Source organism: Trachemys scripta, chromosome 3 (assembly GCF_013100865.1).
Source record: "Trachemys scripta elegans isolate TJP31775 chromosome 3, CAS_Tse_1.0, whole genome shotgun sequence".
In the NCBI taxonomy this organism is placed as follows: Eukaryota; Metazoa; Chordata; order Testudines; family Emydidae; genus Trachemys; species Trachemys scripta.
The window spans coordinates 139,990,605-140,012,053 of record NC_048300.1 but is presented as its reverse complement, the minus strand read 5'-3'; the positions used below and the strand labels follow the sequence as shown (position 1 = coordinate 140,012,053).

The following is a 21,449-nucleotide window of genomic DNA, read 5'->3' as shown; positions in this document are numbered from 1 at the left end:
CATTGAGGGAAAAAAAGCAGGAAAAATGCAGTCTCTTTTTCTTTTTTTTTTTTTAAAAAGGGTAAAATAAGAACGAAGATGACGAAAAAAACACTACAACTATAACTTAAATAGAAGGCTAACTATAAGTATGTAAAACAAGAGGACAATAGTATTAATGGACTGCTAATGGCTCTCTCTCTAGCCAAGGGTGGTTGAGAAGGAACTGAGGGGGGTTAGCCTGGGCCTGTTGACTAGCCTTGTGGCGCAGCATGAGGAGAGATAGCCCGTGTGCCAGGCTAACTGAGTTCTCCAATCAGCAGCCCAGGTATGCAAGCACACCTACAATGGAGCACCCTTAGGGACACTACTCGAAGAAAAAACGTTGGTTTCTTTCTTTTTTTTTTTTAAACTTTTGCATTTGCAAACAAATCACAAGAGCTTGTACATTATGAAAATACAACATATTTACTAATGATTGACATTTTATATACAAATCTTTATAGTCCTATTTACATAATTTATGACTATATATTAACACTTCCAGATTATTCTTGATTATTCTTAATTATTCTAAAAAAATCTTTTTAATGAAAATTAAGCTTTTATGGCGTTTTGGAAAATATCTGAATGAGATACGCAAAATAATTATTGCATTAATCCCAACTTTATCACTCTCAATACATGTTTTACATACAGATATCATGTACAAACACTTAGGGATTGTCTACATGAACCATTAGACTTCAGCCAGCTGGGGTGTGAATATACCCCACACTAGCTGTTCTTGTGGACCCTGCTCTACATGCTAGCAGTCTGTTAGAGCACTTTGAGCTAGTCGCATTTCACAAAGGACCAGATCAAAGTATTCTACGAACTGTTAATATACAGCAGCAGGGACAATACGGATAGTCAGACCATGACAGGCTAGTGCCTGGGAGCTTCACACCCCAGGCTGCTGTGGTCTAACTGTTCATGCAGGCTAGCCCTTACATACAGTGTATGTATTTTTACATGTATATATAAAATATATAGCATAAATATGAGCAAATATTGCACTGCAAATCAATTATGGGCACTCAAGTGCATTTTAACAGGAACTTACAAGATACAAATTGGTATATAACTACTTTTTATTTAAATCATGTACACTCACTCGTGTGACCACATAATTTACTGATGAAAACGTATCTTCTTTCATGGTCCCTCCAAAAAGGCACAGATCTATAGCTAATATATGTGCTGCTGTAGACTTGTAAACTAAGTTACTTCAGCTATGACTTAACTTTTAGCATCATTCAGTCAGCAATCAAATACCACAGATTATACTAAATAGAGCACTAGCATGAATGGCATGGCTTTGTAAGAATATCTCAAAATTCAAAGAAAATGGTTTTCTAAGGTTATGTCTATACTAGGAGTACTACAGCGGCACTGCTGCAGCTACGCCATAGCATAGACGTTTCCTATACCAACAGAAGGAATTTTTCTGTTGATGTAGGTAATCCACCTCCCCTAGCTAGGTTGACCAAAGAATTCATCTATCAATCTAGCTGCATCTAGACCAGGGATTAGGTTGTCTTAACTATGGCACTCAGGGGTGTGAATTTTTTCCACACCCCCTGCGTCCTTCTAAATTTTAACTGCAGACCAGGCTTAAGTCTGGGGTCATTGTTGTCATAAAAAGAACCAGACCTAGTCCTCCAAGCATTTGGAGAAGTTTAGGGGCCAAAAAGGGGAGGGAGGAAAGAAAAGAGTATTGGGTGAAAAGATGAGAAGAGAGAAGTGTTGGAAAGATGTAAACAAGATTTTGTGCCCTAATTATTGTAGTAATGATATTACTGGGTTAGCAATTTCTGTATAAAATAGACCACATTATTGGAGATTTTCATAGAAGATCTGACATAGGAGAATACAACTGAGCAATCAGTTATGCTATATGAAACAGAACTGTACATCTTCTCTCAGAAGTATTCAGTAATGTTCCACAGGCTGTTGGAAGAATACAAAATGCAAATTTCTTCACAATTCAGTTTATGGGGGGGAGGGGAAGAGGGGGAGGAGAATCATCTGGCTCAAAAGTCCTAATTTTTTGTTCAGGATTATTTCATATACAAGACCATTTATTATTAAGAAATTATGAGACACAATATGATCTATCAATTGTTCAGTAAAAACTTGCCTTTAGATGAGTGAAATTTCAGATGAATTTATGGAAAGTATCTGAACTTGCAAGGATTTCACCAGTGATTGTTTTATATTCACAGCTGTCTAGGTTAATATTCTATTTCTCTGATCAGTTCTTACCCAGTCACGTCTTTCAATATCTTTCTGGTAAATTTAATCCACTTGAAACAGGTACTGGAATAACAACCCCTTGTTTCTGCAATTCCCGTAAAACATCTAATATTGAATCTAATTCCACTTGAAACTTCTCCAGCTCTTGATTCTTTAATTGGGCAAGTTTTTTCCACTTCTCAACTTCCTGGGTTTGCTGCACTTCAGCAACATGTCGTGTTTGTTGCACTATCTGTAAATGATAAGTTGGTTAACAAGAAGTATATTGATTTCCAGCCATCAGTTCACTGAACACTGTTCCTTAGTTGAGACAGTCCCTTTGCAAAAATACATACTATTGTATTTTTAATTAAGTTTCTGATGTTAAATCCCAAAGCCCACTGCTAATTATTATATGGAAATATTTGTTCTGAACACTGGAAAATGTACTTTTGATAGTAGCAATAAATTCCTTTAGACATTAGTGGGGAGAGGAAGGGGGGTTAATACCCAGTTCATATTAAAGAAGCTTCACAAAGAATTTATTTTTTCCAAAGGTCCCAATTAAAAGTTTGAGCACTTAAGACTTTATGACAAATATTTAACACTTTTGAATATATCAGGCCTTTATGAGCCTTTTACAAAATTTGCTATATAAATACACACTAATTGAATTAGTAATAGTGTGCAACAAAGACAGACCAAATCTGGATTCTCTTTATGATACAGAGACCCTGTGCTATTGCTATACTTTTAAAAACTGCGTAATGAACTCTATAAATGCACCAAAAATAGCCTATAGTGACATTGCCCTGAGGCTGTTGCGGATATGGGTCTGAATGAGTTTTCACTCCTAATCTCACCAAATTCCAACAAACTAATTTAAACATGTTAGTGTCAAAGGAAATAAAAATCCATATGCCATTCTGAAAATGTAATGGCTATTCCAAACAGAATATTTTATTTTGGAATGTGCTGTATAAAGCAAAGACATAGTTTCAATCCTCTATAATAACAAGATATAAATTGCCAGTTATTTTCATTATTTATGTGTATTACCGTAGTGCTGAAGGGTAAATCTACACGGAAAGCAGCAGCCCACGGCAATGAGTCTCAGAGCCCAGATCTACAGATTCAGGCTCATGGGGCTGATATTACAGTAAGAAGTTCAGACTCCTCAGGTTCTGAAGGCTAGGAATGGGGGCTGGGTTTCGGAAACCCGAACATTTACACAGCTATTTTTAGCGTTGTGGTGTGAGCCCAGTCCGCAGACCCAGGCTCTGAGACTTGCTGTTGTGGGCTGCTGCTTATCGTATAGACCAGTGGTTCCCAAACTTGTTCCGCCCTTGTGCAGGGAAAGCCCCTGGTGGGCTGGGCCAGTTTGTTTACCTGCCGCGTCCGCAGGTTCGGCCGATCGCAGCTCCCAGTGGCCGCGGTTCCCTGCTCCGGGCCAACGGGGGCTTTCCTTGCACAAGCGGTGGAACAAGTTTGGGAACCACTGATATAGACGTACTCTAAGAGCCCTAGTCATGGACCAAGACACCGATGCTTCTTAACATTCAATACATTAGACTGTCCCTTTTTTATTTTATTTATTTGTACTGATTACTAGGAGTCCCATTGCAGAGGATTAAATTTGCAAGTTGGGAAATAAGCAAAAATTAAAAAAAAAAAAAAAAAAAGGAATACAAACAAACCCCACAATAACTCAGCAAAAGAAAAATTACTTAACAGTGATTGGTGTTTCTTATAGTGTTGCTCCTCTTTTACTGTACAAAAAAATCCTCACAATAAATATTGGGTCAGATTGTTTATTTCAGTGGTGTTACACCAATAAAGAATTTGGCCCTATGGTCCAGACAGCAAGGCAGTAAGGAACTGCCAATCAAGTTAAAGCATAAATCCCACCTGCCCCCACTTGTATCTGAATTGAGGAACTTTCTAGAGTTGAAAAAAAGGGAAATTACCCACTACCTGAGGTTGTAAAGGTGAATGGGTGGGGCCATGAGAGAGGGGAAGAAGAAAACAAATGAGTTATGTTGACTTGCTGTTTTGACTTTTAAAAATTGACAGCACAGGAATAGAAATAGGGCATTCACATTCATGCTAATGAAGAAATAAATTGCTCCGCCATCAGGTCTTATATATTTGATAGATTCTTTTAAAGAAGAAAGTTATTATATCCTAAGTGGACAGTTCCACTTTCTCTGGCACAATGGAACTTTCTACCATCAGGGTAAAGCTTGTATCTGCAGCAGACAGGGCTTTCTTTGGGGCCAGTCCAAGACTATGGAACAATGCCCAGAAGAACTAAAAACCTCATCACCTTCTACTCCAAGTACAAGATACACCAGGGCCGGCTTTAGGCCGATTCCCCGGACTTGGGCCCCGCGCCTAAAAGGGCCCTGCGCCTTAGGCACCTTTTTAATTTTAAACATTTTTTTACTCACCCGGCGGTGGTCCAGGTCTTTGGCGGCGGGGGTGGTGGGTGGGGATGGTGTCCTTCAGTCGCTCCGGATCTTCGGCGACATTTCGGCGGCGGGGGAGATCCGCGGAAGACCTGGAGCGAGGGAAGGACCCCCCGCCGCCAAAGTGTCACCGAAGACCCGGACTGCCACCGGGTATTCGAATCGGGCCCCGCAATTCCTAAAGCCGGCCCTGAGGTACACTTCAACTTTGCCTTCTCCATTTACCAAAAAAAAAATATTCCCCAAACCAAACCACTTCATTACACATATAATCTTCTCCCTGGGAGAGCATATGGGAAAGAATGAACCACATGTGACAGATACTAATCACACTGCTTAATGCACTATTGAAAAGCATTAAGATGCGAAAGTGATGAGGGAAATAAAAGAACCTATACAGAACAAAGTAGAAGTAATTCTTTGGATACAAAATGATCCTTATAAAGTTTACTAAGAACACAGAAGCTAGATCCGTCTATAAAATGAGGTACAGGAATCACTGAGAAATTACTTTACCTAATTGAAATTATATATGGCTGTACGTTAGGTTTTAAAAAGAAACCTTAATTCAGGTACAAGTGGTCTGGAAGTGTTTATGCTTTGACTTCATTGGCAGTTCCTTACTACCTTGCTATCTAGGGCATAGAGCCAAATTCTTTTTTGGTGTAACTCAAATAAATAAACAATCTGACTCAATATTTACTGCAAGGATTTTTTTGTTTGTATAGTAAAAGAACAGCAACACTATAAGAAGGAAAAAGCTCCAACTCACCAAACCACCACTGGATAATACAATTGTATAATATTTTTAATTACTACCTTTATCCCAAATCCACAAAAAAGCTAAAGAAAGTCTATGGGCATTTTTTATGAAAGTACAAGGAGCATATGGGAAATATTTTGCAAGTTTTTTCTGTCTGTGTAATGTTTAGAAATTGAGCAAACATCTTATGTTGTTGAGCTCTATTTGGGATCTCAGACTCAACTCAGTCAATATTAAGTCGAGCCTATTCTATAAACACACCGATCCTCATTTTCTAAACCTAGTGTTCCTGTTTGTGCCCATATATGGCAATTTGGCACCTACAACTGTTGTCACTTTGGATTTCTAAGTATTTCATTTGAGATCCAATGTACAAGTTACTTTAATTGCCCCTGTAAATAACTGTGGGTGCAGGATTGCATGCACATTTACATGTACCAGCGGGCACAAAAAAGGACAACGACTTTGGTTTATCATGTCATCTGTCAAAATGTATTTGATCCCTGCAGTATGGTCTGCAATAATTTGTACAAATGCTGTCAAAATACATAGGAGATAAGTACAGAGATGCTCTATTTTACCTGCTGAAGTTCTTGTTCTCTTTGTGCGTGTCGGATCTCCATATACTTGATTTTCCTTTCTAGACACAAGAAATGTTTCATCTCAGGACTTTGCCTATCTTTAGCCTCTCTCAGTTCTTCCAACAATTTTGCCATCTAAAATTTGAGGTATTATTTGTTACTTGTAATGAAGTAGTGCCAACTTTACTAAGTGTTGTATAAACAAACAGGATTTCCCATCAAAATGCCTTTACATTTTCTTTTACAGTATTTTAAATGTTAGCCCACTGTTATAATCCAAGCTTATTTTAGAGCCCGAAGGTTCTTGCCTCTTACTACTTTCCTCTATGCTGCAGAAGCCTAATCTCTAGTAGAATCATAGACGATTAGGGTTGGAAGAGACCTCAGGGGGTCATCAGTCCAACCCCCTGCTCAAAGTAGGACCAATCCCAACTAAATCATCCCAGGCAGGGTTTTGTCAAGCTGGGCCTTAAAAACCTCTAAGGATGGAGATTCCAACACCTCCCTAGGTAACCCATTCCAGTGCTTCACCACCCTCCTAGTGAAATAGTTTTCCCTAATATCCAACCTAGACTTCCCCCACTGCAACTTGAGACCATTGCTTCTTGTTCTGTCATCTGCTACCACTGAAAACAACTGAGCTCCATCCTCTTTGGAACCCTGCTCCAGGTAGTTGAAGGCTGCTATCAAATCCCCCCTCATTCTTCTCTTCTGCAGACTAAATAAGCCCAGTTCCCTCAACCTCTCCTCATAAGTCATGTGCCCCAGCCCCCTAATCATTTTCATTGCCGTCCGTTGGACTCTCTCCAATTTATTCACATCCTTTCTCTAGTGTGGGGCCCAAAACTGGACGCAATACTCCAGATGTGGCCTTACCAGTGCCGAATAGAGGGGAATAATCACTTCCCTTGATCTGCTGTCAGTGCTCCTAATGCAGCCCAATATGCCGTGAGCCTTCTTGGCAACGAGGGCACACTGTTGACTCATATCCAGCTTCTCGTCCATTGTAATCCTGAGGTCCTTTTTTGCAGAACTGCTGCTTAGCTACAAAAACAACAGGGAGTCTGGTGGCACCTTAAAGACTTAACAGATTTATTTGGGTATAAGCTTTCGTGGGTAAAAACCTCACTTCTTTAGATGCATAGAGTGAAAGTTACAGATGCAGGCATTATATACTGACACATGGAGAGCAGAGGGTTACTTCGCAAGTGGAGAACCAGTGTTGAAAGGGCCAATTCAATCAGGGTGGTTGTAGTCCACTCCCAATAATAGATGAGGTGTCAATTCCAGGAGAGGAAAAGCTGCTTCTGTAATGAGCCAGCCACTCCCAGTCCCTATTCAAGCCCAGATTAATGGTGTTAAATTTGCAAATGAATTTTAGTTCTGCTGTTTCTCTCGGGAGGCAGGCCAGTCCTCGCTTACAGACAACCCCCCAACCTGAAGCAAATACTCACCAGCAACTACATACCACACCACAGAAACACCAACCCAGGAACCAATCCCTGTAGCAAACCTCGTTGCCTACTCTGTCCCCATATCTACTCTGGCGACACCATCAGAGGACCCAACCACATCAGCTATACCATCAAGGGCTCATTCACCTGCACATCCACTAATGTTATATATGCCATCATGTGCCAGCAATGCCCCTCTGCCATGTACATTGGCCAAACCGAACAGTCCCTCCGCAAAAGAATAAATGGACACAAATCGGACCTCAGGAATGGTAACATACATAAGCCAGTAAGTGAACACTTCAAAGCTCCCTGGTCATTCTATTACAGATTTAAAAGTCACTATCATTGAACAAAAAAACTTCAGAAACAGACTCCAAAGAGAAACAGCAGAACTAAAATTCATTTGCAAATGTAACACCATTAATCTGGGCTTGAATAGGGACTGGGAGTGGCTGGCTCATTACAGAAGCAGCTTTTCCTCTCCTGGAATTGACACCTCATCTATTATTGGGAGTGGACTACATCCACCCTGATTGAATTGGCCCTGTCAACACTGGTTCTCCACTTGCGAAGTAACTCCCTGCTCTCCATGTGTCAGTATATAATGCCTGCATCTGTAACTTTCATTCTATGCATCTGAAGAAGTGAGGTTTTTACCTATGAAAGCTTATGCCCAAATAAATCTGTTAAGTCTTGAAGGTGCCACCAGACTCCTTGTTGTTTTTGTAGATACAGACTAACACGGCTACCCCCTGATTCTTGCTGCTTAGCTAGTCAGTCAGTCCCCAGCCAGTAGCAGTGCATGGGATTCTTCCATCCTAAGTCCAGGACTGTGCACTTGTCCTTGTTGAACCTCATCAGATTTCTTTTGGCCCAATCCTCCAATTTGTATAGGTCACTCTGGATCCTATCCCTACCCTCCAGCATATTTACCTCTCCCCCCAGTTTAGTGTCATCTGTGAACTTGCTGAGGGTGCAATCCATCCATATCATTAATGAAGACTTTGAACAAAACCGGCCCCAGGATCGACCCCTAGGGCACTCCGCTTGATACCGACTGCCAACTAGACATCAAGTCGTTGATCACAACCCATGGAGCCGGACGATATAGCCAGCTTTCTATCCACCTTATAGTCCATTCATCCAATCCATATTTTTTTAACTTGCTGGCAAGAATACTGTGAGAGACCGTATCAAAAGCTTTGATAAAGTCAAGGTACCGTATATACTTGTTCATTAGCCCGTTCGTTTATAAGCCGACCCCCCACAGATGGTTAGGTAAAAATAGAAAAAACTGTATGAGCCTTTCATAAGCCGACCCTATATTTCAGGGGTTGTCAAACTTTGGCTCCCGGCCCGTTAGGGTAAGCCGCTGGCGGGTTGGGACGTTTTGTTTACCTGGAGTATCTGCAGGCATGGAGCCCCTCAGGTCCCAGTGTCCGCGGTTTGCTCTTCCCAGCCAATGGGAGCTGCGGGAAGCGGTGCGGGCCCAGGGACGTGCTGGCCGCCGCTTCCCCCATTGGCCTGGAGCGGCGAACTGCGGCCAGTGGGAGCCTATATCGGCCAAACCTGCGGACGCAGCAGGTAAACAAACTGGCGTGGCCTGCCAGGGGGCTTACCCTGAGGCCGCAGGCCAAAGGTTGCCGATCCCTGATTTAGAAGAAGCTATATAGCAGGGGTGGCCAAACTTACTGAGCCTCTGAGCCACATATTACAACCTTAAGAAATTCGATAGCAAGGGCACACCTGCTGGAGATTGGGGCTTCTGCCCTGCAGGGTGTGCTTGCTGGGGCTCTGGGCTTCAGCCTTGTGGGAGATGCTTGCCGAGGCTCAAGACTTCAGCCCTGCTCCTGCTAAAGCCCTGAGCTCTAGCAGATGCACCTTGTGGGACTGAAGCCCCGGGGCCCCCCTACCCATTAGTCAGAAGCCTCTAGCCCCACTACCCTGCCACAGGGCACAAGGCCTGAGCTCTTCCCCCTTGACCAGTCTGGTAGGCGGAAAATGGGGGGCAGTGTGAGGGGCTCCGCGAGCTGCACTTTAACTGTAAAAGAGCCGCATGTAGCTCATGAGCCGCAGTTTGGCTACCCCATATAGGTTACTTTTTAAGTGGTACTGCAGTTCGATACATCTTCGTTCTTCCAGCAGCTGTCTACTTGTGGATTTCAAAAAGGTTCCATCAGAACTTTCTAGAGACCTTAATTTCTCAGTGTTGTTTTCCTGAAATCAAATACCAAGTATTGCTGTATTCTGAGAGTCCCCACTCACCCCCCATTCTTTACTATTCTGAATTCAAAATAGCCTGAGGTGACCAGTTCCAAATACCAATATGTTCACATCCTCATGCAGTACCATGTAGAAGCAGATCCAAAGATAGGGCATCTTCTGGTTAAAGTCTCCAATTTTTAAGTAAAAGTTGTCTTCTAAGGAAGCTAGGAATCTATTTAACAGATTGGCGTAGTTAATGCAGCATGGCTGTGCACAGCAATTCAGAGGCAGATTAGCATTCAAAATATCGGAATTACTTGGGGCTCTCCCAAAATATCTATATCTTCATTTGAGGCACTGGTAGTTTAAATAGATGAAGCTCAACCCCATCCCATTTAAGACTGCTAATAGTGATTCCCCTGTAATCACTAATCATATTTGCAACCCTCATTTGCTTTATTTTCCTGTTTAACTAAATTTGGATTCTAGGCATGAAATGTTTAAAAGTTATTTTACACTAACATTAATAGTTATTACATAAACTGAACAAAAACATGGCAAGTGAAGTTTTACCTTGAAAAGTCGCAGTCTCACAATGATTTCCAATGCAAATTTCTCACTTTACAAATACAATTATGTTTTTTCTAACTGCCAGCCCTTCAAACTCAACCTGGAATCTGTAGTTCAAGTAGGAGTCCTTCCTTCTTACACATCACCACCAGTAATAAAAGGACACACTAGGAACAGATCTTTTGAGTGAGAAGGTGCTATTTTTTACATAAGCATTTTTCAGAGTAGAGCTGAACTTTAAGATGCACAGAAGATGAAGATTAAGCATCACTCGAGGGACATTTTAAAGTTGTGATAAAGCACAAGAACTCCTCTTGCTTGAGCACATACGGTTATAGAAAATGTGAAAGAAATACCAGCAAGGACAATGGGTAAGATTACTAAAATTTCAAAAGTTTAAAACCTTATAATGGAAAAAATAGATTTTATTTTAGCAATACTTCAATGGTACTTATGATTTTAGTGTTAGAGTGACAGAATTAGCAACATTGTTCAAATGTACTATCCTCAGCAAAGCTTTCAATTGAAAAAAAGACAGAAAATTAAACATCATCATGATGGAGGATAGTTTTACAGGTAATAGATGGTATAAAAAAAAAGATAACATAAGTGTGGGACAAATGATCTCTATGGAATAACAAAACAAATACACCTCTACCCCGATATAACACGACCCAATATAAGGCGGGTTCGCATACAACACGGTAAATCTCTGACACGCTGCTTTGAGCAGTGTGTTAAGGGTGCTGGGCCAGTCTGGGGCCGAGGGGTTGGATAAGGAGCAGAGGGTCTCGGGGGCAATCAGGGGCTCCTCCCCCCCCAGGGTTTGGGGGGCAGGAGCTGTGGGAGGGCACTTTTGGGGGCCCCACAGTCCAAGAGTGGCCCGGAGGGTTAGCAGGGGGCCGGGAGCAGCCCGCTCTGCTTCCCTCGCCCTGGCCCCAGCCGTGTTGCTCGGGGGAGGGTGGTTGGGGGAAAGGATTCCCCCCCGCACTCACCAGCAGCGGCGGAAGCAGAGCAGCCCGGCTCCAGTCCGCTCCACTCCGCCAGCTCCCAGCCACAGCGCTCCGTTTACCGCCGCAGGTGAGTATGGGGGGGCATCCTTTCCCCAACCTCCCCGCACTCACCGGTGGCGGGAAGCGGAGCAACTCCCAGCTGTGGCGCTCTGCTTCCTGCCGCAGGTGAGTGCAGGACTTTTCCTCAGCCAGCCCCCAGCGACACGGCTGGGGCCGGGGCAAGGAAAGCAGAAAGAAATTAAAGCAGAGGTGTGATAATTGAATATCTGAAAACAGAAAAGGTTTGAAGGTTATAATATGGTCATATTTACCCTGTGAATAGAGGACCAGATAGAGATGCAGACGGAAGATTTATTTCTGCATTGGTAGTGAGATGTACCAGACTCATGCGTCACAAACATTTTAGGACCGTGGCTCTCTTACAGAATAAGTTTCAAATGCAATCGATGTCTATAGATCCATGTTCAACTCCAGGAACATATTCATCAAAAGAGGAATACAATCCAGACAAATGATCTTTGATAGTATTTTGATCACTTTCACTCTTCTCTTTTAAGAAATCTGGTTTCACTGGAAACAACTCGGTAACTCTCTTTTCAGTGTGACATCTCCAAAGACAAAGCTTCTTCATGAATTCCCTGATTTTCTCTTTCGTATCTAGTACATTTGTCTTCCTACCTTACCAGTTCAAGTTCAGTGCATTCAATTTGCCAAATATGCCTACCACATAAGTTAATATAATCAAGAAGTCCACATTACACACACAATCTGCAAAGTCTGTTTTCCAGGAGTAAAATTCTGATTTTGTCTTGCAATTTAAAGACACGTTGTAAAACTTTCATACATGAAAACACCCAGTCTTCACTGTGAAACAAAAGCTGAGAGTAGTCAGAGCCCATCATTTCACACATTGTACTAAAACCATGTGTGTTCACTACCCAGAATTTTATAAAATTAACAATTTTAACAACAACATTGAGGGCCTCGTGTACTTAAGATTGCAACTTCTTCAATACCAAAAGCTTATGATGACTCATACAGCTTGTCCAAATTGCTGCTAGTACCACTTTTTTAACTCATGTTGCAACCACACTATTCTATCCTGTCACTGCTGCTGCCTCATTAATGTACAGCTCTACATATGTAGCCCACTTAGGACCTTCTGGAATTAGAAAGATCTTGCCAGTCGTGTGTGATTGTTCGCATTTTGCAATTTGCACAGCCTCACCATAAGATGTTTCTAAGGCTTTTTGAGGAACAGTTGCTTCTTTAGACATGACTTTTTGTTTGGCACTTTAATTCTGTTGGTTTCTGAAGGAAAACAAGTCGCAGTTCTCATTTACAAATTCCAGGTGTTTGGTTGCTAAATGTCTCTGTAGTTTCCCTGGCCTCACACTTTCATTCATTAATGCATGAAAACAAACAACACATTGTGGCTGTGGACTTTCTACAGTAATACTGAGACACAAAACCCAAAACATTATGTAATTATCATTGTATTGTCTACTTTTCATCCATTTCTGTTTAACTTTATTAAAATCATGATCTTCAGCCAAACATTTGCTACATGTAGGTTTAGAACTTGGTAAAAATCATTCCAAGTACTAGAGACCACAGTGAAATGGACAAGCATTATGTAAGTTAAATTTTCTGTGGCATGTTCTGCTTCCTTGCTCACATAAATACCTGGCCTGTCCCAACCAATTAAAATTCACAGTTGTACTTGAGATAAAGAGCAATTATTAAAAACTTAAATTCTAACCAACTTAATTTACCAAGATCTAAAGTGGACGTGGAATCAGTCATCTGTTCGCTCTGCAACAAAATATGGACGGAGGAGAAAGTACCAGAAGAATGGACCCTTGGTATCATAATCAAGTTACCAAAGAAAGGTGATCTAAACAATTGTTCAAATTGGAGGGGAGTAACACTTCTATCGGTCACAGGAAAAGTATTAGCAGCAGTCCTCCTGAGAGGACGAAAGGAAAGATGGATACCATCCTACATGAACAACAATCTGGATTTAGACAAGGGAGATCGTGCACAGATGCTATTTTCACCTGAGACGGATTACTGAGAACACAACTGAATTCCAAGGCAGTCTTGCCATCAATTCTGTGGACTTTCAAAAGGCATTCGATAGTGTAAATAGAGAAACAATGTGGAAAATTGTGGAACAATATGGAATTCCAACAAAATTAATTATTATGAAGGCATTCTACGCCAATTCAAAATGCTGCCTTAAAATTGAAAATGGATTGAGTAAACTATTCAGCATCAAGGCAGATGTAAGGCAGGGGTGCGTCCTGTCTCCTTTTTTGTTTATGCTAGTCATTGACTATGGATTAAAACAATGCGACAGTGATACATATGGCCTAAAATGGAACAATTCAAGGCTATCTGATCTAGACTTTGCTGACGACATTGTTCTCATCAATGAAGATGCCAACGGACTACAAAAATGCACAAACCAAGTAAATGAAGTAATGGAGAAAATGGGTTTGAGATACAATGCAAAGAAGAGAAACTGGAGAAGGTGGACAATTTTACATATCAGCCAAGATGGTACTAGTTCCAAGGAAATAAGAAGAAGAATCGGGAAGGCAAACGCTGCATTTGGAAGACTTGAAAACATCTGGCAACTCAAAACATCTCACTCAAGACAAAACTGAATGTGTACAAAGCAATTGTTATTGCCATCACAACATATAGCAGTGAGACATGGCAACTTACCAAGAAAGATATGCAAAAGCTGGATATATTTAATCACAAATGTCTGAGAAGAATATTGGGAATAACACAGATATAGGAAGACAAATGAAGAAGTCAGAAAAATTACTTGCCAGGGCGCCCTCTCACAAATAATCTACCAAAGAAGACTTCAGTAGCTGGGACATGTGCTGAGAATGGAAAAAGAATACATACCAAATACCGGCCTTGAATGGACGTCAGAAAGAGAGGAAGACCATGAATAACATGGAAACGAACAGTTGTGAACGACATCAAGCACCTCAATATGAAATGGGAAGATCTGGAGAGAAGGGCAGTTGACAGACAAGATGGCAAATGTGGGTAGCCCAATGTGCAGAAAAGCACGGAATGGACTAAGGTCTAAGGTAAGGAAAGGGGTCACAAGCTTGGATTTTTGCAGGTTGTTTTCATTTTATGTTATTGGAACTTTTTAAAAATAAAACAAAGATTTCTTGCTTTATAATCAGATAGCTTAAAATTGAACAAAATCACAACAAACCTTTCATTTACCTCTTTTTGCAAGATTTCTTCTCGCGTTTGTGAAACTGCAAGGGCCTCCTGATCTCTGTGCAGCTCATTAACTTGTTCTTGTAGATGTTTTATTAAGATCTAAGGAAATATTTTAAATATTCCTCATTAACACTGACAGATTTTAAAACCTTCAAAGTAATACATAAAATCAATTCTTGAATCTTAGAATTAAAATATATGAAAGCATTTCTTGAATCTTATTAATAGTAATTGTATTGTACATTATACTAGACAAAAGCCAATACTGATGCATTTAATTGGTCGTGTACTGGATTTGAATTTAAAATATTTCCATCATATCATATCTTTATGCCCCGTATATTCTCTCTACATTTTTATTACGTAATATACACCTCTACCTCGATATAACGCTGTCCTCGGGAGCCAAAAAATCTTACCACGTTATAGGTGAAACCCCGTTATATCAAACTTGCTTTGATCCACCGGAGTGCGCAACCCCGCCCCCCCCCAGAGCACTGCTTTACCGCGTTACATCCGAATTCGTGTTATATCAGGTCGCGTTATATCGGGGTAGAGGTATACATATATTATTTGTTGAGAAAGTCCCATTTCTGAAAGAATACGACCTATTTTAAAAATATTTAATTTCTAAATCACCACAAATTTTGCTCATTTTCTGTTAAAATCATAGTTAACTCTTAACATTCATTAGGATCATAGGTGTATAACTGTTTTATTTTACTTCTTGTCTTGAAATTTTGCTATTTAGTTCAGCTACTTTAGAAGCAGAATGTTCCACTGCATGCTGACAAAGAATTTTCTCTACTTCTCTCTGATGGGATGCTCTTAGAGCTGCAATGTATTCTGCTGTATCGTCCTTTGTCCTGTAAAAGAAAGCTATGCATATAGCTGTTCCCCAAAATTGCACCAACAAAATTATATATGCTTATACATTTAAAATAATTAAATTATAGGCCCCATAACTTCAAAATTGCACACACTTCATTTCTTAGAAGTTGCAAAGATGCTATATGCAAACACCATGTGTGTGCAATTACTCCAACTGCACCCACAATTTTGGTAACTGTGTACGAAATTATGCATGTGTCTAATTTTGAAGATTTGGGCCATAAATATTAGTATTACACTATTAGCTGAAAAGACAAAGGCATCCAAGCTGCAACAATTTATATTAAATAACCTTGTTCTTACTCAAAGCCATGACAAATTCTAGATTTATTAAAATGCACTCATCTGGACCTGCCTGAGGGCTTAATAGCAGTGATATACTACATAGAAGACCTAAGTCCTCTTCTCAGCGTATTGTTCCTAAATGAGGGTAAGGACTTATGGAAGTGATTGCCTCACATTCTCGTCCATTCAAAAGCATCAATTTTATCCAGTCATCTATGACCAGAAAGATGCCAATTAGTGCCAATTTAGGTGGCAATTTTTGTGACATGTACACACTTGACTATGAATGTGTGTACAGATACCACCAACTAAGTTAGATGGTAGCATGAGAAGGTAGCAGCTTTTAGGTCATTACTAATGTGATCTGGATTCATACATGTGATCTATTTGTTAAAAGGCACTGTAACATTACTGATCTCCCGCCAAGACTCCGATGTTTTAATAAATGCATGAAATGACTGTTTTACCTTCGTATGTTACTTTCAGAATGAGCCAGTGCTGCTTGAGACTTCACTCTCTGCTGGCTCATTTCTAGAGACAGTCTTTCTAGCTCATCTTTTAACCTGGCATTTTCTTGCAGAACTTCTGAAATATGGGAATCGGCAAAGTTATGTGGCTGGTATATTTTATCATCAAGAGTGTCTGGGAAGGGTTCACTGGTGCTGGCATTCCTTTTACTTGTTGCTAAAATATCCTTTTTCAAAATTTCTGTAGACTTGTCCTTATCACTTGAGTTATGATTTGACAACATTGTCCTCCTCTCTTTTTGAAGTCTCTCCACAGTTTTTGTTAGGTCTTGTATCTCTCTACTTTTGGTGATTAATTCTTGATTTAGTCTTACCAACCTGGCTTTAGCATGAGCTTGTTCCACTTGGTATTCTATTGTTTGTAAGTCTTCATCATCTCTTTCACATTTTTTGAGTTCTAACTGGGATTTTTGATTTTTAAGATTTTCAATTTCTGTTTGAAGATTTTTTACTGTGATCTGATGGTTCTCCTTTAGACTACGAAGTTCTTGCTCAATTGCTGTAAAGCTGGCTTTGCTGTCATGCAGTTTTTGTGGTTCATTCATCAATTTATAGGCAAGGAGTTCTTCAAGCTCTACAAGTCTTTGCTCATACTGAAGCTGGAAAAAAAGTAATTTACAGAGTTGCACATCTATTACTCCCTCTTTTTTGTATAAATTAAGGGATTAAGCACCTTATGTAAATGTCTAACATTATATACAACAAAATCAGCAATATTTACAATACTATGAATTAGGTAGTTCAGAAAGCAGCCTCTTGAATGCAATAACTTATTAAGACTACCTGCAACAAAAAAGCACAGTATATCAGCAAACTAAGGAACTATTCTTAGTAAAGATAGATGAGCACTTTAATTATTTATTCTCTTTCTAACTGTTATAAAGCCAATTATTGGGAAAATGAGTGTTTCCCATTGTATTATTGTGCTGGATTATTCTATTTAACTATCAGTCTGAACAGACAAATTAACATTCCATTCTCAGTTTAACATTAAGAGCACGTTGGCTCACTAAGAAATTCAGAGCGTTTCATATTTTTGTTCAACATAGCATTTCAACTGTTGCAAAGTGGAAATTAGCATCATGGACCAGAATGTACAAATAGAACAAAACAGATGGTCCTTGCCATCTGGGTGTATATGGGGCAATCAAGATAATTAAACCCTGGTCTCTTTTGAGCTGTCAGGACATTCTGTTCCAGAGGTACTAGTAGATAGATACACAAGGAAGTTTCCTCTCAATTGGATGGAGAAGGCAAACCTTAGCAATGTATCTTCTTCTCCTGGTGTCATGAGCAGAAGACTGGTAATTTCTCATTCAAGTGAGTGCCAGGGTTTATTCAAAAGGGGTCTATCTCCAACTGATTCAGTCTTTCCAAGATCATGTTCTCCTTCCCTTCTACGTAAGCAGCGACCAAAACTGGTCTTGTGGTACAAAGCCCACTGCCATACCGACAGGACTTCCAAACACAGGATTTCAGATCTGATGCCAAGATCCTGGCAGAAGTATATGTTTTCCTGGCAATGGCAACCTAGCACCTACTTGTCATGCTGCAGATCAGAGCCCAGGACAATTTCTGCAGGAATCTCCAGTCCACAAACTCCCAACATAACAATTCTGTTTCCTGGACATCCATGAAGAAAAAGGTGGGGGGCACGGGTTCCAGTTCAACATGCAGAAGAGACTGCAATTTGTAAGTGGACTATGCTGTTGCAGCCTGCATTTATTTCGCTTGTGTGTGCAGCTTAGTATGTGTGTACCTCCTCTCTGTATCCTGTAGGACCAAGTCCCCTTCCTCTATTTATGAAAGGTTTTTTAAGAAGACCCAAGCAATCTCTCCTGAAAGTTTAATTCCTCCTCTGTCAGTTTCAAAATGCTTTTACGTGACTATATTTAAATGCCCAAAGCTTTGAAATTTCTGCCCCCAAAATCTTTTTCAATATTCTTCTCCCCAAATGTTATGCTACTACCTTAGAGACAGATACCCTTACATTCAGTAGAACCTCTCTTCACCACTTGTGGAATAAGCTGCAACTCACCATGCATAAGGGCCTGATGCTGATAGCCTTAAGTTAGTTACCTTTACTTTTTGAAACTGTTGTTCCATAGCACGTAGACTTTTTTTAGCTTCATCATCTTTACCCTCAAGTTCTGTTTCTAACTTTTTTATTCTTCTTTCCAGGAAATCAATTGTATTGGATTTAGCTGAAATGTCACCACCTCCCTCAGATGCTGCAGCAGCAGCATATATCAAAGCAGGCAAAGAATTTGGATGCCTTCTTTTTAGAATTGTTTCCATTTCTTTAATCTGTCAAAAAAAAAATTGTTAAATAGAGATTTGATTAAAAAAAAATTGTTGTTTCCCCTTTCAATAAGAACATAAGAATGGCCATAGTAGAACAGACCCATGGTCTATCTTGCCCAAGTATCTTCCAACAATGGCCGGTGCCAGATGCTTCAGAGGGAATGAACAGAAAGGTACAATTATTGAGTGATCCATCCCCTGTCATCCAGTCCCAGTTTAGGTGCACTCAGAGCATGGGGTTGCATCCCTGACCATGTTGGCTAATAGCTATTGATGACCCTATTCTCCATGAATTTAGCTAATTCTTTTTTGAACCCAGTAATACATTGGCCTTCACAACATCCCTTGGTAACAAGCCCCACAGGTTGACTGTGCACTGTGTGAAGAAGTACTTCCTTATATTTGTTTTAAGCCCGCTGCCTATTAATTTCGTTGGGTGTCCCTCTGGTTCTTGTATTATGTGAGGAGGTAAATAGCACTTCCTTGTTCACTTTCTCCACATCACTCATGATTTTATAAACCTCTATCATATCCCACTTTTTAATCTCTCTTTGCATGGAGGCTGTTCTATACCATTTTTGTTGCCCTTCTTTATACTTTTTCCAGTGCTAACATATCTTTTTTGATGAGGCATCCAGAACTGCAAGCAGTATTCGACTAGTGGGTGTACCATGGATTTCTATATTATATATTTTCTGTCTTTTTATCTATCCCTTTTTTAATGGTTTTTAAGAGGAAGTTTCTTACCTGTGACTGGAGGTTCTTTGAGATGTGTGGTCCCTATCTGAAGTCCACTGAGGGTTATACGCATGTGCCATGTGTCTGGAGATTTTGAAAGTAGTAGTCTCTGTTGGACCACGTGTGCACGCTTGCTGCACATCATGGATTCATGTGAGGCAAGTAAGGGTGGGGCGGATCAGCTGAGCCCTCAGTTCCTTCTCCACCACAAATCAAATAGATCTGCAGTAAACGGGAAGGAGGGTGGGACTGCAATACAAATAGGGACCACATATCTTAAAGCAACTCCAATTACAGGTAAGTAGCCTCCTCCTGTTCTTCTTTGAGTGATGATATCTATTGTATTCCACTGAGGGTGATTAACATGCAGTACCTAGTTAGGAGAAGGGTGCGAAGATGATGATGGAACTGTGCAATATTGGATTTGACTTCCAATTCAGTAGGATTTGACTTCCAACTTTTAAAGGGTGTCTTTTTGTATCTAACTGCCTCTTTTACTCCGTTTAGCCATGGTGGCATTTTTTGGTCCTCTTACTGTTTTTTTTAAATTTGAGGTATACATTTACTTTGAGCCTCTGTTATGGTGTTTTAAAAAAGTTTCCTTGCTGCTTGCAGGCATTTCAATCTTGTGACTTCCTTTTAATTTCCATTTAATTAGCTTCCTCATTTTTGTGTAGTTTCCCTTTTTGAAGTTAAATGCTACTGTGGTGGCTTTCTTTGGTATTCTCCACCTTACAAGGATGTTAAATTTAATTACATTATGGTTGCTATTACTATGTAGTTCAGCTAGATTCACCTCTTGGACCAGATCAGGTGTGCCACTACGGACTAAAACAAGGATTTCCTCTCCCTTTGGGGATTCCAGGACTAGTGGCTCCAGGAAACCCATGAGTTTGAACTTCTATTGTAATAAAACTCTGCCCTCAACTCCTCCTTGGGTGTTTACTAACATGAATATTTAGACCCCCAGAGACAGTGAAACTTCCCTACCTCCCTCAGAGTCTAACAAAAATGAATAGTCCTTCTGTAGAGAAGAAACTGCCAACTGGTGTGCTGAGACTGCCCTCAAACTGTGCTCTGGATGAAAGTGTTGATATACTTGGTTCTGGTATAGGAGCAGTGGTTGGTACTTGGGGTTAAGCTCCTTCACTAAGGCTAATAGAGTGGTGTCCAGTATGAAAGAGACCAGTAGGTCTTTTGACATCACACAGGACTTTGGTACGGAATACACTGGTACTGAAGACAGATGAGTAGATAACATTGGTACCAGGGAAGACAATGGTACTGGGGTCCTTAGTGGTGAGAGGTTGGGACAGCAGACCCATTTTGGGCCTTGGGCTACTCTGTCTCAGGCTTGAGAAGATTTATGACTTGACCTAGAACTCGTCCACCTGTGGGCTCTTTCCTCCCTCAGTCCCCTGAAATTTTACCAAACAAGGACGCTGGATCTTTAGGAGTAGGAACTTCAGGTCCACATGTGGAGCACTTTTAGATGATGGGTGCTCAGAGGTTTGTGCCCCAGACATCCCAGGATCTGAAGCGGGATGCATTATCCTCTCCAAAAGGAACATTTTCCAACAGGACTCCCTAGCTTTCTGGGTTCTCCTAGAAACTGATTTACAGAAGGCACATCTCTCTCCTTCTAATGTGCTCCTCACTCAAACACAACTAGTACTTAGTATGCAAGCAACTGAATCATTAAGAGAAAGTCTGGCCTCACAAAAAGGGCAATTTTTAAAGCCTGGAGATTTATGTTCAGTCACAGGGTATTGTCATCACTAAAAAGTTTACATCAGCACCTGGGTCTGAGCACCCCAGTTAGCCCAGCATGGCTGTGAACAGCCACACTAAAGCCATATTTGAATTACCATGTCCTCAGTGGTGCTTCACTCACTCAGGTAAGTTGCTATGACTTCTGGACGCATATTGCATAGTTCTTTGTGCTTCAGTAAACTGAGCTACTCTCCAATTCTTTCTCAGTGAATTGTGGGAGAACTTGACTATCCTCTGGGCACAAAGGGGGGATTCTGAGAAGGCACTAGAGGAGTATCAGAACTTGAGTGGTCTAGCTGGTGGCATTGGCCACTGCCGGAAGACAGGATACTGGACTAGATGGATCACTGGTCACAC

The 21,449-nt window shown here is 40.7% G+C and overlaps 1 protein-coding gene across 6 annotated transcripts in view; it reads right to left on the bottom strand.

Annotated features, from left to right (window-relative positions):
- Positions 1 to 436: 436 nt before the first annotated feature.
- The window catches only part of CEP162 (centrosomal protein 162), a 79,239-nt gene continuing 58,226 nt past the window's right edge, over positions 437 to 21,449 (bottom strand). For 4 of the 6 annotated variants that reach the window (XM_034766099.1, XM_034766103.1, XM_034766104.1 and 1 more), the window contains exons 22-27: positions 18,357 to 18,584; positions 16,218 to 16,876; positions 15,299 to 15,440; positions 14,575 to 14,673; positions 6,069 to 6,203; positions 437 to 2,509 (exon numbers count right to left, since the gene is read on the bottom strand). In XM_034766099.1, the coding sequence (XP_034621990.1) occupies positions 2,300 to 2,509; positions 6,069 to 6,203; positions 14,575 to 14,673; positions 15,299 to 15,440; positions 16,218 to 16,876; positions 18,357 to 18,584 (1,473 nt within the window). In that variant the 3' untranslated portion in view covers positions 437 to 2,299. Of the gene's footprint in view, positions 2,510 to 6,068; positions 6,204 to 14,563; positions 14,674 to 15,298; positions 15,441 to 16,217; positions 16,877 to 18,356; positions 18,585 to 21,449 lie in introns of all 6 variants that reach the window. The other 2 variants (XM_034766105.1, XR_004645190.1) reach the window with 2 other exon arrangements.